Source organism: Lissotriton helveticus, chromosome 11 (genome assembly GCF_964261635.1).
Source record: "Lissotriton helveticus chromosome 11, aLisHel1.1, whole genome shotgun sequence".
Classification (NCBI taxonomy): Eukaryota; Metazoa; Chordata; class Amphibia; order Caudata; family Salamandridae; genus Lissotriton; species Lissotriton helveticus.
The window spans coordinates 54,443,408-54,460,251 of NC_136072.1; the positions used below are offsets into that span (position 1 = coordinate 54,443,408).

General features: G+C 47.5%; 1 protein-coding gene and 1 long non-coding RNA gene across 2 annotated transcripts in view; one reads left to right on the forward strand and one right to left on the reverse strand.

The window, feature by feature from the left end:
- The window catches only part of CHRND (cholinergic receptor nicotinic delta subunit), a 76,204-nt gene that overhangs the window by 55,426 nt on the left and 3,934 nt on the right, over positions 1–16,844 (forward strand). Inside the window, exon 10 of the mRNA XM_078667943.1 lies at positions 4,205–4,415. Within this exon, the coding sequence (XP_078524069.1) occupies positions 4,205–4,415 (211 nt within the window). The remainder of the gene's footprint in view (positions 1–4,204; positions 4,416–16,844) is intronic.
- Positions 1–16,844, reverse strand: part of LOC144792760 (uncharacterized) — a 46,030-nt gene that overhangs the window by 5,016 nt on the left and 24,170 nt on the right. The gene's annotated exons all lie outside the window — the stretch shown is intronic.

Below are 16,844 nucleotides of genomic sequence, written 5' to 3' on the forward strand. Positions count from 1 at the left end.
GCACGTTAACCAGAATTGCTACAAAAGGTGTTGCATCCGGAGGTAGATTTACTGGGGGTACCCTTCTCGCCACAGCCCCCCGCTGGTCTCTAGGCCTTACTGAGGTATTTACACTGGGAACCGCCTCCATCATGGGAATATATATCCCCTCCTCCACTTTCCATTTTTTTTTAACAGGGTTTTCAGTGACCACATTAGAAGTGACAGTCGATATATTTATGGAAGGACCCCTGACATTAGGGGCAGGAACCTGGACAATTGAAGGACATGGCCCCATAGGTGTAAGTGAAGCGGGGGCCTGCCTATTAAGAGCGTCATTGATACGCTCACATTTTGCCACAAGAGTCTTGACACAATCCCTCAGAGTCTCAGTGATGTCAGAAGCAATCTGGATTAAAGCGGCTCCCAGTCTTTCTGTAAACAGTTTTTCCAATAAAGTTGAGATGCCCTCCTCAGTTACGTAAGTTTGCTGTAAAGGCCCAGGCTGGTTGGAAGCAGTCTTACATGCAACCCCCGGGGTCATGGGTAAAGATGGTATCACTGTTTCGGGCAAAACCGGTAAAGGAAGAATTGTGGAGGATTGTGGCAGGGTGGGTCTGCAAGAATCAATGATGACCCTAGGTTCCAACGGTATGCAGTTTATGACAGACGCACTAGATATGTTAAGTGCCCCAGGGCTGGTTGCAAGACCCAACTCACGTTCTGACTCTGCAATCTGCGTTGATAGCTCCCCCACCTTAGTTGTTAAATATGTAATAATGCTGGTTGTGTACTTTGGCACCTTGGCTTTAACTTCACCAGGCACCGTTGTTACCAGTTTGCGCTTACCCATGGTGAAAGGGATGTGGCCCGTCCCATCCCTGGTCGTCCTTGGACGGCCTTAGACGGCCCGCCCTCTGCCCGGGCTCCGCCCGGCACGTCCCGTGCGCGTCCTCGCGGGACGGGAGGCGTACTCGTGCTTAATAGCGCCCCCGGGTGCTGCCTCTGTCGTCACCGGTGCGCCGGTGAGCCCCGGGGCACCTGGGAAATGTAGTGTCGGCCGTTGCCCTCACGGCGCTGCAAGGGGTGCAGTGATGTCCTCAGCCGTTTCCCTCACGGCGGCCTCGGCGGCAGGTAGGTGCGCTGTTACCAGAATCAGAATGGCCGTTTCCCTCACGGCGCGGTCTTGAGTGGTCTCCCGTAACTATATGCATTTGCCTTGTGCTGGGCTCTACGAGACACTGGACCTTTTCCCCCTGTCTCTGGTGGAAGGTCCGGCCTCATGCTCGCACTCCCTCTTCTTCAACCTCGTGGGGCTTTCCAAAATTCTTAAGGAAAAAAAAAGCAGCAGCGTGTGTCAGGAGAACAGAGCCAGTCGGCAAGGCATCACTACATCTTCCTTTGAAATCCAAGTTTCTGTTGTAGGCGGGCCGCTCCCTCTGTGACAGGATGACCTTTGTTGTGGGGCGGGCAGTTCTACAAGGAACTCTTACCTAATAGCTAACAGAATAATACACTTGATGGACAAAGTGGTCCTTCTTGACCCGTCTAGCTCAATACTGGGAAGATCTGCATCCCATAATCTTAGAACCCTGCTTGTTTTTATGCCCCAGATGTACCACAACACATGAGAAGCAGCAGTACTGTTAGGGGCTTAGAAGGCTTTTAGCGTTTTTGAGTGCCCGGTCTTTCTGTCAGTGCTGGAACAACTGAGCATTGGCAGACACCTGGTTTCTCTCATTATCTTATTATATACCAACCCAACGTGTAGAGTTTCCATCCTAGGCTGCCTTTCTGAACCTTTTCAGTCAACAAACAGCAAAAGCACAAGACAAGGATGTCTACTTGCTCCCCTTCTTCTCACCAAAGCAATAGAACCCCTATTCTCTATCTTACAGGAATGCTATCCAAATAGAGAAATCTCAATGCCGACACAGAGAATGCTTGGGTCCTGTATGCGAACGATATTCCTTTTGTTCATCGAAATTCATCGACTTCATCCTTCAGCCAGTAATCAGAGAATTTATCAAATTTAGCATCATGTCTGTCAAGCTAAAATGGGCCAAATCAGAGGTTTCCCACTCACTGTAAAGACTCCGCCAACAGAGACTGAAGGACCACTATGGTGGTGCAATGACTCTGCAAAATATCTGGGCATCCGAACCCACAGAGGCAGTGACACATAGTGAGAGACAGCTATTTCAAAATTGGAGCTACAGACAGACTGATGGATAAGACTCCCTCTGTCGGTGGCAGGATGCATAGCTAATATTGAAATGGTCAGTCACTGAACTTACTTTAAATACTTACCATTATCCCAGTCACGTTGAATACCACACTTTTCTCCAGAATCAATGCATTACTGTCATGATCGAGAAAGAGGATTTTACAGTCCCACCGATGGACATTTATTACTATGCTGCTCAGTCCTATCTAGCTATACACTAGGCCTGGGTGGAGTTCGCGGCGTTCTGCTATGCCGAACTCTGCGAAGTGGCCAGAAAACTCCATCGCACTATGTGGAGTTCCGCAAGTGGCGGAGTGCGTTAGTTCATGCTGATTTTTAGCGCCGGGTGTTTGTTCTGCACTGAAAACTCAGCACGAACTGCACCATATGCAGCGCAAGAGGGTGCTGCTACTTTCTGCCGCTCTGGTAGATTTTCTACTCGAGTGGCAGCTTCCTCACTGCAAATGGATGGTTTCTCAAAGTGAGCGGTCACGACTATCCTCGACCGCTCACGCTGAAAAATCTCACTGGGAGGTGGTCTAGCATTGGATTTCTCTTGCTCGCTAACTTAATGTTGGTGAGTGAGGAGAAATCTCCATTCAGCAAGTTTTTCGGAACTCTGGGTGCTCTGTGGAGCGCAGAAAACTCTGCAAACTGAGTGGAGTTCACCACCCAAGCCAACTATACACTGGCTACAGACAAATTGCCATGCTCCCCATGTAGTGGCCAAGAGAGACCATCTAGTGATTGTTCACTACACTCTCTTGCTTCAACTCCACTTCCAAGACCCACTCATTAAATCCGCACATTTTACTCTACGCGCTGGGCAATTTGGGAATCCTGCAGAAAAGCAGGCCCACCCCAACTTTATGCTGCTAATATATAGTTATGGGGTAATTCCCTATATAGATATCCTGGTTAACAAGCACATGCTGCATCTAGTAGATCTTTTTATAAATGTGAAATTTATTACACTTAATACGTTGACTACTTCCATCGCCCCTCCACGATGCACACTATGGCATACTACGGAATATGACATAAGGCAAGCGCGGCCCTCTCCACAGTCCCTATTGAACCAACGAGCATCCCCCCGATTTGAGATATGATAGCTTCACAGGCTGGGTCTGCACATTACATCACTTATACACTGAGGAAAGTGTAGATGGACATAGTCCACCCATCTCGACGGCGATGGAACTAGACTTTGGCTATAGAATAGAGATCAAGACTTGGTTATATTCAGGGCCATTGGAATTATGTGATTTTGTCCCTGCGGGCTGGGGCGTTCCTTCAGAATTTTGCATTTGCCACATTGACATGTAATTCATCATCTGCTACGTAATCTGCAGATTTTAACCTCAAAAAATGTTTCTAGCTAAAATGGATCAAAAGTTACAAAAAATGTGGCTACACATGTTGCCACAAAGTGGAAGTCCCATCGAATAAATTTGACTGAGCACTTTCCTGTTGCTTATAGCTGTATTTGGGTGTTAAACTGAAACTAAAGAGGTGGACCCTTCTCACAGAGAATGCCTTTGTCAAAAATGACAAAATAATAAAGTAAAACTATTATAATAAAATGTGCCTCATTATTCTGCAAAATTTTTGGTTTCTTACCGCATAATTTAGTCAATACTGCTGCCTAATTTGGTTCTCCTCGGCCGCATAATTCCAGTAGACCGGGTTATATTGCTGCAGTCAATACTGCTCATTTTACTGGGCATTTCAGGAACCTATTCAGGGCCATATTATCAAGAAAGGTTCTGGTGTTAACCTGGGCATCTACGGAAATTCACAAGGGCATATTATCAAGTCCATTATTGCCGCTTTAGCGGCAGTTTCCTGCCGAGAAAATCGGCGATAATGTATCGCCCTTTCTTGATAATATGGCCCTCAGTGCTCAAGCATGAACTGCCCTTTTAAAAATGCTAAGGCATCGTGTGAGTTGGGGGTTCCTTCTCTGTGTACCTTCTTGACTTCTGTGTGTTGTCCCAGCTCTTCCTCTACAGGTTACCCCGGATCCTGCGTATGTCGCAGCCGGCGGAGAGTGAGATGGAACCCTGCAATGGAATCATGATGCGGCGCAGCAGCTCGGTGGGCTATATCGTCAAGGCGGATGAATACTTCAACGTGAAGTCCCGGAGCGAACTCATGTTTGAGAAGCAGTCGGAGCGGCATGGCCTGGCCAGCAGGGTGACGCCAGCACGTAAGGAATTGCCCTTTAGCAAACCAGAGGTGCAGAAGTAGCATCCTTAGAAGTGAATTTTAGGGAGAGAGCAACGTTGCACTAGTGAATCAGAATAAACTTTATTCGATTTCAAAACATGTCAAAATCATAAAAGTCACAGTTTAAACGTTCGTTATTATCAATAATTAATTCAACAGAATTGCCTAGGCAGATTATAGCCTTATAGCCCGCCGTAGAGGGCTATACCGGCTATTAAAGGCCCTCTCCAGCGTTAAAGGCCCCGAGCCGAAGGCGAGGGCCTTTAACAAGGGTGAGGGACTTTAATAGCGGTATAGCCCATCTACAAAGGGCTATAAGGCTATTAGAACATTCTGTCACTAGAGGACAAAATGTTCTAACAAAAAAAACAAAGCCTTCTGGAAGCGTGAGGGGATTGGACTCCCCTCAGGCTCCCCGAAGCCTTTGTTCACAGCCAGAGCTGTGAACAAAGAAACATTGGAATGTTGGAGCTCCGGGCTTCTACCAGCCATTATAAGCCCGGAGCACTCCATTGTCTTTAATGGAGCTCCCAACATTCCAATGTTCTAATATATTTTGAAACATTTCCATCAGGTTTTTATCAATCTATCTAAAATTTTAAAAAAGTGATAATACACATTATCACACAGTTATGCTCTTTCTTTTCCTTATTATGCTTTTCAGGAAGCCAGTCATGATGGACGTACAATACACATTTTCCAGTAATTGCAAATATAAAAAGGCCGGACGGCACTGCCTCCAACCCCCTTGCTTTAAAAATGGCACAATCCATCTAGTTATTTCATTACAATACATTTTACAAAAGAGAATCACGTGTATAGTAGATTGATTTGAAATATTATCACATGGACAGTGACGTACATTTCTAGACCAATCATTGACAACTGGAAAGCTGACCAAACGATGGACTAGTGATAAAATTATGGGACCGCCCACTAAGGGCACTTCTAAAGTGGTGACCCCCAAATGAGGCCCACGAGCATGGCTGTTCAATGTACAGGGAGGTGTGAGGCCAAAAGACGGATGCTGCACCTAGCCCCATACATTAATTTGTTCAACTACCTTTCACTGTAAAGCGGTGATTGTTTGAGGCAAAATATGAACCTACATATTTGCTTAAAATGTTTAAATATGACTATGCATGTTTGTTGAGGTATGTGAGTATATATATATACATATATGTACCTAGATAGATGCACAAAGTCAAATTTAAACATCTTAAGCAAATGTGTACATATGTGTATCTGTGAGTATTCTCACAAATACATGTTTGTTTAAGATGTTTAAATCTTTAGGATGTCATTTGGAGGTCAAAAGGGTTTACAACTGCTAACCCTCACTTGCCTTTTCTCACCCCTGGCACTGCCTTTGTGACCACTAGCCTCAGAGGCGACAAACTCAGTACCAAGAAAACACAGCTGGCTATTCTTATGAGCACTGGGGCTCCATTCGCCTTGTTCTCTATCAATTGTTTTGTCTACAAACAGTGAACAATTGTATATTATTCACTATTAGTTGAATAAAAAAAATGGAGCACTCTGAGCTGGAATGGGACACTCACTGGCAGCTGAGGTAAATAAAGTAAACTGATCTGAAATATATGTTGGGTGCATGCATGTGCTTGAGACTGTGTTTCTGTGCCAGAACGCGTGTTTATGTGTGAGCATGGATTCCTGTATGTGTGAGCTTGTGCAAGAGCGAAACTGAGTGAGAGCGAGTCAAGGAGAGGATGAGTCAAACTGAGTGTCAGTAAGCAAGTATGAGTTTGTCAGAATGAGTGAGAATGGGTGACTGAGTGAGAGAAAGGGTGACTGCAAGGGCATGAGAATTAAAGTATAATAATGTGTAATGCATTGTGGGTAGGAATGAGTGTGAGTGAGAATGAGTGAATGACAGTGAGTGTAACTGTGAGTGAGAATGAGTGAAACGGAGTGAGTGATAAATGAAAGTGAACGTTGGAACTCTCTACCTCTGAAACTGAGCCTATTAGAGCAGGAACTTCCTTTCCGCAAAGCTCTGAAGACGTGGCTTTTCTGCAACTGATCCTCTGGCAGTTTGGTGTTTTACGGTGTCTGTTGCATTGTTGGGAGGCCTTCGGGTAGCCATGCGCTATATAAAAACTCTAGGATAGAACAGAATAGAGAGTGAGTGAGTGAAAGAGTGAGTCCAACTGAGTGTGAAAGAGAAAGTATATGTGAGTGAGAGTAAGAGTGAGAGACTGTAAATGAATGAGAATGAGTGACTCGGAGTGCGTGAGAATAAGTGAGACAGAGTGCAAGATTGAGTGCAAGTGAGTAAGTGTCAGGGTGTGAATGTGAGTGATGGTGAGTGTGAATGAATAGGAATGAGAGAGTCTGAATGAGTGAGTGACAGTTCGAGTGTGGATGTATGAGAACTTATAAATGAGTCAGATTAAGAGTGAGTGAGAGTGGGTAAGTGAGAATTAGTAAGAGTGAGTGAGAGAGAGTGAGAATGAATGGAAGTGAGTGGAAATGAGAATGAGTGTGAGTAAGGGAAGGTGAGTGTAAGAAGAATGTGGTGTTGATCTCCCATTGGGCCAGCCATACTAAAGGTGATATTTGGTTTATAGAACCACCACTAGCAAGATGCTGGCATCGGCCTACTGGAGGCAGTTCTTAGCATGACAGATATTTGTGGCACAATACTGGGCACAGGAATACTAGAGATAACATTTAGCATTTAAGAAGCCAATGGCAACGTGCTGGCGCTTGCCAACCAGAGGTAATTCTTAACATAGATGACAAAATGTTGGCACTGGCATATTGGAGGAAATTCTTGCCAGAAAGGGCACCCGCTGCAAAATTCTGGCACTGGCACATTGTGGGCAATTCTTAGTTTAAGGGAGGACAACCATTGTGTAAGGAAGGAGGACAATCATGAAAAAATGTTGGTCCTAACTTACCAGAGGTTTTTGCTATGAGGTTACCCATGGATTTGAATGGAGCTAATGGTAAAATTCTGGCACTGGCATATTGGATGCAATTTATGTCTTAAAGGGGCACCTATGATATATAGGGCACCTATGATATATGGGGCACTCATGGCAGAATGCAGGCCCTGACACAATGGGGGTCAATTTTGACATATGGGAGCACACATTTTGCTAAAAATTGTACCAACTCATGGTGAGCATCAGCTTTCATTAGCTTGACATAGCAAGAAAGGACTTGAATATTTAATGAGCAGCCCATCTATGGCTTTTTAACAGAATTATTTGAAAATGGCGCTTTAAAATGCATTACATGTAGGCCTGGGCAAAATGTACAATACACCGGTGTAATTTCCGTAATTTTGGGATTTTCCCATTATGCTTGCTACATAGAATTCCAGAACTTACACAACTACTCCACTTTGCACAATTTCGTGCGATTCACAGTAAAAATGTACCATGAATGTGCCATTCACGGTAAAACTGTACCCCAAACCCACAGGAAACAGCAGAACACGTGCAGCTGTTCTTCTCTGTGCTTTTGTTTTTTCCCACAATTTTTTTCTTGTAAAATGCTACCTCGCATAACAAATTGACGCAAGGCCACATTTTGCCCTAAAATATCCAACAAAGTGACAGATTTACATTTCACATAATTATAAGTAATTTCATATGATTTTGCCAATATTTGGCGTTATTATCCGAAATCAAATTATGTGAAGTTTGCACACCCATAATTATATGACTCAATTTTTTCGAAATTTTCTAATGAGAAGAACGCCCCTGAACCACATCTGTAGGAGATTGGGCTCACTCACTTTGCATACTCGGTACAATTAAGGGAAAGTAAAGTATTATGGCCACCACTTCAAAGATCACCAGCCGCCATCGCAAGAACATACGGAAACTAGTGTCTTGCTGAGCACTGTTTACTTTCTACAATTTTCACTGCAACCAAGACATTTTGTTTTAGGGTATTTTAAATTAATAAATTAAGCAGTACAAGGAACACGCTTCAGATTAATAAAAAAATGAACTAAAAATCAAAAACACATTTTTGAACAAGTTGTCGCCATGTTTTATTACCTTGAATATATGAAGATTCATGTGTTTGAATGGAAGCTTCACCTCCGAGCTTCACGTGAGTGATAATACCTTGCAAATGATCATAAGTTAATAAGCAAGAGTTTAAACCAGTAACGTGTTTCATACTCAATATATGGTCTATAGCGAACAATACATGTAGACATTACTACTATTGTTTTTTTTTGTTAAATGTCTTTATTGTTTTGCATTGAGAACAGCAAGATTAAACCATAATCCAGCACAAAGAGAACAAAAACAAAGAGCCCCGCCCTCCCCCCAATCTGATAGTACTGACTTCGTCTGCCTGCACGGTATCAATGCATCCTTCTAAGAGGTGTGTACACAGCCATTTAGCCAACAACCCGTAACTGGGCAGGCGGCGTTTCGCTGCGTCTGTAAATCATACTACTGGTATGAGACATACTGTACATCACGCAACAACATATTTTGGAGCTCCCTCGAGTTTTGTCCCAGCCACTCTCTCCTGTAGACCACCCCACTTATTATCACTGTGCAGACAACTCAGGTACCTCTTTGTTTGCCAAGTAGGTTTGGTACAAGCCCCAAACGTTCTTAGGTCTGCTAGCGGGGGGCAACAACTCCCCATAGTTTTCAGATTGAGTGCAGCAGTAGAGCATGTCGTGAGCCCAGCGTTTCGGTGTAGGCAGCGGGCCTCTCATCCAGCAGCAAGCTAGCACTCGGCGGGCCACAAGTAAGCCCATGTCTACCAGACGTCTAATCGCCCTCGGCAATTTTTTTGTATACCCCAGGAGTGCCATCAGGGGGTCAGGCGCTATTTCCACCTCTGTAAGCTTGCTAATGTCGGCAAATACCTTGTTCCAGAAATCCCTGACGCCAGGGCACTGCCAGGCAAGATGTAGGAAGTCGGCTTCTGGAGCAGCACACCTTTCACATTGGGCCAAATCCCTCAAGCCATACCTGCAGAGTCGGGCTGGGGTGTAGTACACTCTATTGAGAAATTTGAAGTGAACCAGGCGATGCCTACCATTGAGTGATATTGTCTTAGTGCTAGTACAGCAGTATCGCCATGTGTCATCATCTAGTACAGTGTCTAAGTCAGTCTGCCATGCCAATCTTGCCTTAGTGTATGATTGACGCGCGCTCGCCTGTGTCAGCTTGTATAGGTTGGACAGCAGTTTCCGGGGAGCAGTAGCTTTAATGATATGTGTGAGCTCTGGAACCTCAGGGGGCTCCGCCATGTCCCCACCCAACAGTTCGCCCATAGCGCTGCGCACCCTATGGAATTGGAATCGTATCAGTGGTGAGGGCGTGTCCCTGGTGCCCAGTGCCTGTTCCCATGTCTTGGTGATTAGTGGCTGTTATAGAGTTGAGTAGGCCTGTTCTGCGATCGGGTGATCGGAAGATCGTGTGCTGTAGCAGGTCAGGACGTGCAAAGAGAGTTTCCATGCGGACATGCAGTATTTTCCGGTCTCCATGCAGCCAGGTGTGTAGGTGTGATGCCTGGGCTACTCGGTAGTATGCCTCCAGGTCCGGGGTGCCTAGCCCTCCCATGTGATATGGCAGAGTGAGTGTCGTCCAACAGACACGTGGTTGTCCGCCCGCCCAACCTAGCTTGGTCAGCTGTTGTTGCAGCCGTGCAAAGAACGATTTGGGAAGGACCATCGGTATAGCCGTGAACAGAAACAGGAATCTGGGGAGCACTACCATTTTCATTATTGATATGCGTCCCATCAAGGACAGAGGGAGGTTGCTCCAGTGAATCACATCATCCTCAAGCCAGCTAACAGCAGTACCGTAGTTGGCTCTGAAGAGGATTTCTGCGTCTGTGTGCAACTGTATTCCCAGATAGCGGACCGGATCTGTGGTCCACTGTAGAGGGTATTCCATTGGCATTGGCTGCGTGATCGATGTTAGTGGGAAAGCCAGCGATTTGGTCCAGTTGACCCTCAAGCCAGAGAGCGCTCCAAATCGGACCACCTCTCTGAGTACCGATGCTAAGTTTGTGTCTGGGTCTCGTATATACAGTAGTGTGTTGTCTGCGTCCATCGACACTATGATCTTATAGCCCGGGAATCCTATACCCACGTTTCCATGGTATTCGCGGAGGGCGCATGCTAGCAGCTCAGCCACCAGGGCATATAGAAGGGGTGAGAGGGCACCCCTGCCTAGTTCCTCTACTAATGGGGAAGGAGTCCGTGACCAGATCTCCCAGTCGTGGCCGAGCCCTCGGGTCATGATATAGTGCCCCTAACATCTGCAGGAACGGCTGTCCTAGGCCCATACGCTGCAGTACTGTACGCATGAAAGGCCACTCTACTGAATCAAAGGCCTTTTCCATATCCAGGAATACAGCCAGTGCCTTCCTATCTTGTCTTACATGTTGGATTGAGCCCAGGACCGTGCGTATGTTGTAGACTAGGTTCCTGCCTGGGATGAATCCGGCCTGCTCCTGGGCAACCAGCCCCTCAGCAAGTAGCGCCAGGCGGGTGGCTAGGACCTTGGCAAACAATTTGGTGTCTACGTTCAGCAGTGACAGGGGCCTATATGAGCTGCCCTCATCATGGGGCTTACCCGGTTTTAGTATAGCTACCAATAGTGCTTCCCTCATTGACTGGGGCATGCGGCCCTCCACGCATATATCATCGAAAATTGTCGATAGGTACGGGAGTAGCTGATCCTTAAAAGTTTTGTAGAATGCCGCAGTGAGCCCATCAGCTCCCGGAGCACCACTCAACTTCATGCTAGCCAGCACCTCCAGGATTTCATCCTTTTCAATAGGATGCATGAGGAATTCTCTGCCAGAGTTAGGCAGTGTGGGAATATCGATATGATCTAGGTAGTCGTTAATTTCCTCCTCCATATTGCCACTCTTAGAGGAGTACAGGTCCGAATAGTAGCCTTTAAAGACTTCAGCTATGTCTTTTTCATCTGTGACCGGTTCTCCCTCGGCAGTATTCACCACAGTGATATGCTGGTGTTGCCTTGCACCCTTCATGAGGTTGGCTAGAACCGCACTCGATCGTTCCCCCTCGCCATACACTCTAGCTGTGGAATATTTGCTCATGTGTCTAACCTCCCTGTCTGCCTCTTCATTATACTCCGTTAGTAGAGTTTTAATCTCTTCACTCACAGTATCGTCTTCGAGGTTACACTGTATGCGTTCCAGCCTGCCTAGACGTACCTCAAGGTCCGCCAGCCTCCGCTGAATGGCTTTGAGTATGCCCGAGTGCTTAGACATTACGACCCCTCTAATATAGACCTTGAAGGCCTCCCAAAGTGTCTGGAAGCTCTCAACTGAGCCTATGTTAGTTTCGAAGAAAACATCTTTGACCTCTGCCAGCTCCGCCCGAAACCCCGGGTCGAGCAGAGAATTAGGCGGGAACCTCCACGTGAATGGCGGTATAGATTTGCCTGGTGTACGTAGTTCCGGTAGCACCGGTGAGTAATCGGATAGTGTTCTGGGCAGAACTCTGCAGTCTCTTATGCGATCCAGATGAGAGGAGGACACAAGCCAATAGTCTATCCTAGTATGGACATTGTGAAATGCTGAATAATGTGTGTACCCACCCTGTTGGGGATTTCGTGAACGCCACACGTCCTCCAGGCCCAGGCAAGTCATTGCGCCCTGCAGTTCCAGAGCAGCGGCAGCGGGTCTACGAGTAGGGCGGGAAGACCTATCCAGAGTCGGGTTCATAGTGAGGTTGAAATCTCCCCCCCATAGAACCAAGTGTGTCTGGTCCAAGCGCTTAACTTCGGCAGCAAGAGCCTTATAGAATTCTGGTGAATCAAAGTTGGGGCCATAGGTGTTGACTACAGTGAATTCCCCAGTAGGGCCGTGACATCTAGAGATAGCATATCTGCCGTCCGCGTCTGACTTTAGGGTTTGTATCTGCAATTTGGACTTGGGGTTCACCCATGTCAGAACCCCTCTGGAACTAGAGGTAAACCCTGCGGCTGAGATATTACCCTCCAGCCCTCTGCATCTGAGCATGTGACTGTGTGTAGGGAGATGTGTCTCCTGGAGCAGGGATACGTCTATATGCTGGCTCTGTAGGTAGCTGAGGACCTTCCTGACCTTGCGGTGGTCATTCAGGCCTCGAACGTTCCAAGTGATAGCTTTTAGTTTAGGTGTGTGCGATGTCCCCCCATCCGCAGTAGTCATCCATAGTGAGATACAGTACGGAATAATCGGAGCAAGTGTACTTCAGTGCAGGTTGTAATCACAAGGTGCAAGGTCAGATTAATCAGATTACCAAAGATAACATAACGAACTTCATCCAAACAAGGCAGTAATTTCTGTGGTTGTGTGCGTCTAATCCTATCTGCACCAGTGGAGCAGGGAACTCCCTTCCCCTTGTGTCCCCCATCCCCAATCTGCAACTGCTCAACCCCAACTCGGCAGCTTCCCCCCCTATGGACCCCGTGACCCCCCACCCACAGCAGACCAGCCCCAACTTGGCCTAGCATGTCAGTACCCCCCCCCCTGTCAATCCCACCAAACTCTGGAGGTCCCCAGTGGGGACGAACAGTGCATGCAGCGCCGGGGCCGAGGTTGCCAGGTGTAGTAGTCTTTGCTTCAGTTGGTGCCTGTGCAATCATCGCTCCCGGCGCCATCGCCAAAGATTTTATCCCAACGTGGGACGACAAATTACCGGTAAACTATAATATCATGCCCTCAGTTCAATTCGCTTATCCCTCGGAGTGCTCCGGGCAAGGTACCTCAAACATCCCTGCACAGCGAGTGAATTGCATGCTAACGCGCATTTACAGGAAATATACTAAGCGTGGAAGTAGTAGGTAAAGCGGAACATTCTCACCCATTGGACAGAGCCTCCAGGCACTCGCAGTACCCCTCATAGAGTCTTGAATTGTGAGTGTTCAGGAGACCGGAGGCTTCATGCATCACTGCCGGGCCCCAAGGCCAGACCCGGGTGCTTAACAGACATCCAAATCTCAGCCCGGGGCTCGATCCCCAGACCGTTCAGTGTTTCTAGTCTTGTTTCTCCAGTTGACTGCCGTGGTCCTCTTCGTCGTTCTGACTCCTGGGACTACCTCTACGCTCCTTGGACCAAACTTTCAGTGCTTTTTGGAAGTCTTTGGGGTCTGTGAAAATGTGTGAATGGCCCTGCCGATTTATCCTCAATTTCGCTGGATATAGCATGGCGTAGTCCAGTCCGAGGTCACAAAGCTGTTTCTTGTAGGGAGCATAGTGCCTTTGTTTTTCTTGTACCTTTGCAGTGAAGTCTGGATACAGTGATATGTCTGATCCTTCATATTGCAGCATCTTCTTTTCCCGGGCAATCCGGAGAGCCGTGTCCTTATCCCTATAGTTCAGAAGCTTGGCGATGATCGGCCTCGGGGGAGCACCCGGTTTCGGGCGCGGGTCCAGCGTACGATGCGCTCTCTCGACAATGAACATTGGCGAAAATACATCTGCACCCAGCAACGTGGTCAGTAGCTTCTCCACAAATAACTCAATTTTCCCAGTCTGGGCAGTCTCTGATACACCCGTAATGCGTATGTTCGTTCTTCGGGAACGGGCTTCCAAATCCTCTGATTTATCTTGAATTACCTGCAAGAGTCTGTCGTGTTGTTTGCAAACTTTATCCTGTTCCGATTGCGCTTCTTCTACTTCTGTTATGCGCCTCTCCGCCATATCCAGACGTTCCGCATGTTTATCCACCCTTTCTGACATGCGGTCCATGCGGTAGGAGAGCGCATCAATCTTAGTGCCCAGGGATGACATACTGTCCTGTAGGCTCTTTTCCATTGTAACCAGCAGGGCCTTAATGTCTGTGTAAATCGAGCCTTCCGTACCTTTGTTTTGTGGCGTAGCCTCCGTTTCCCGCGTGTCTGGGGCCTTTGTGCGGCGCTGCTCGAAGGGTAATTTAGTTTGGGTTTTGTCCCCTTTGCCCATGCTTCTTTAGTGGCCCTGAGTAACTCCCAGGTAGAACTCTCGCAATGCCGCGCTTTCACCGCGCCGGGCGGTTAACCACACAGCACTCCGTCCACCAAATGTTCGCTTCTGCTGTCTGGTGTCGCAGCTGACTCGGGGTTATAAAACGCAGCTAGGCCACAAAGGTGGAATTATCACCACTGGGGATCCGTCCGTGCATCACTCAGTCTAGCTGTCCTTTGAGTCAAAAGGGAGTGCCTTACCCCTAAAGCGCTACCATGGCGGGCCACTCAAACCGTCTGCAATCAGGGGGCACAGCCTGTACTCTTCACCTGCTGCAGCTGCGTTGTCTTCGCGTGGGCCCACCCGGCAGCCGTAAGTTCTCAGGCACCCAGGGCCCCTCTGCGCAGCCCCAATGGTCGTGCGTAGCTAGCGCCTGACCTCTGGGCCACCTAAGTGATGCCTCAGTAGATCAGCTGCTGCCACAGGGCATCGTGTGGTGTAGTGGTGTGGGAGGGGGGCCGCCGGGCTCCGATGCTCTGCGCCTCTGGGTCTGCAAGCGCGTCCCAAATTACAGGCCACCCGTGCTCTCGTGGGAGGTTTCCCCCTGGTCGTGAAGAGCGTTGCTAGGGGTGCAGGTCGAACTCGAACCCCTCCGGTGCCTCGGCGTGTGCTCCCGGGCTCCCGCTGAGTTCCGCAGCCTCGTGTCCACTTAAGCGATGCCTCAGTAAATCAGCTGCCGCCGTAGGGCATCGTGTGGTGCAGCGGTGTGGGAGGGGGGCCGATGCTCTGCGCCTCTGGGTCTTGAAGCGCGTCTCTGATGACGCGCCACCCGTGCACTCGTGGGAGGCTTCCCCCTGGTCGTGTAGTGCGTTGCTTGGGGTGCAGGTCAAACTCGATCCCCTCCGGTGTCTCGGCGTGTGTTCCCGGGCTCCCGAAGTGTTCTGCAGCCTCACCGGATGGTTGTGCTACTGGCCCGCCGCATGCAAGATCACGTACGCCGGCTGCCGTTTAAATCTAGGCCGAGGATTAGTGGCCTAGGGTGTCGGTTCCCGCACTCTCGTTTCCGGCAGCTCCGAGCGGCGCAGCGTCGCGCTGGAACCCACACCAGGCAGAGTAGAGCTCCGGAAGATTATACGAGGCACCCTGCCTCCTATTGGACCGACTTGGAAGGATTTTGTAGGATTATTGTGGCGAAGGCGCGGAGCTCCAAAATCAAGCATCCGCCATCGGTGCTGGCAAGCTCTGCCCCCTACATTACTACTATTGTTGTTGTTTTTTTTATCTCTTTTTTTTCCTCTTCACCTGATTTATCAATACATTCCTCTTTGCAGTATACAATAGGGAAACTAATAAATATTGAGAGATTATGATATAGATAATTTGGATCCCAGTGATGTTCTGTGTTTTGTGGGGCTATATCCTCTTCAAACGAACTCTTAAGTTTCATGCCTTAGAAAGAGAATGAGTAATGTCCTCTGGCATATTAGGAAGGCACCTTAATATGGGTGGTTTCTCATATAGACATTTATCTATGTTGTGTTTTGATATTAATCATGCAGTTAGGGGACAATTATTGTGCTGTCATCAGGGTTAAGGTCATGTGACACCACCTCCTGGGAAGATCCAGGGTCAAAGATCATATGAGGTCACTTCCTGTGATAACTGTGTTAAGTCATTTCAGCTGGCATTTTGGTGAAATCAACATCCATGGTTGTGTTTGTGGGGTTTGAGTATAAATAGGCAAGTACCATCTGGCCACCTCTGGTTAGAACATCAGAAGATCACAAAGTGGACTAATAGTGTGTTAAGTCTGTAGGTAAAACGTGTACATAAGGCTGTATGGAAAGGCATACTGGGTTGTCCAGGGATAAGTATAACCAACTCAAAAAGTGATGGTGTGCCATGGCTGTACCAAGCACCCATAAGGATTAATTCAGAGCATTATGATGAGTTCTGGAGGCCACATCTCCTGAGTAACAAACACTGATGGAAATCTGTATTTAGTAGGACAACAAATGTGGTACATTTCACTCCCTCCTAGTAACTGGACTAAAAAACACACAATTAATTTCATGTGACCCACCCAGAAGATGCAGACAATAATGGCAGTCTGTACTGAGAGGTTCCACTCTCAATTAAAAAGATTGTGGAGCAAAGCACTGCACATCTAAGCAGAATTGAATACATGCTAAAGTGTCAGTGTAGTGGAGAGGTCAGGTGCATAAACAGCAGCTTTCATACCCAGGGCCACTGGAATTATTTGGCAGCAGAGCGCCAAATTATGTGGCAGCTTTCAGTAAATTAGGCAGCCAGAAAAGGCAAATTATGCGGCATAAAGCAGCACATTTTGTAATAGTATAAGTTCATTATTTCGGCATTTTTAAACTTGGTAACACTGTCTGGGCATTGGCTTTGCCGCATTAGCACGAGTTTAGCACCCAAAGGTAGCAATAAGCAACATGAAGGTGACCAGTCCAGCTTTGCAAAGGTT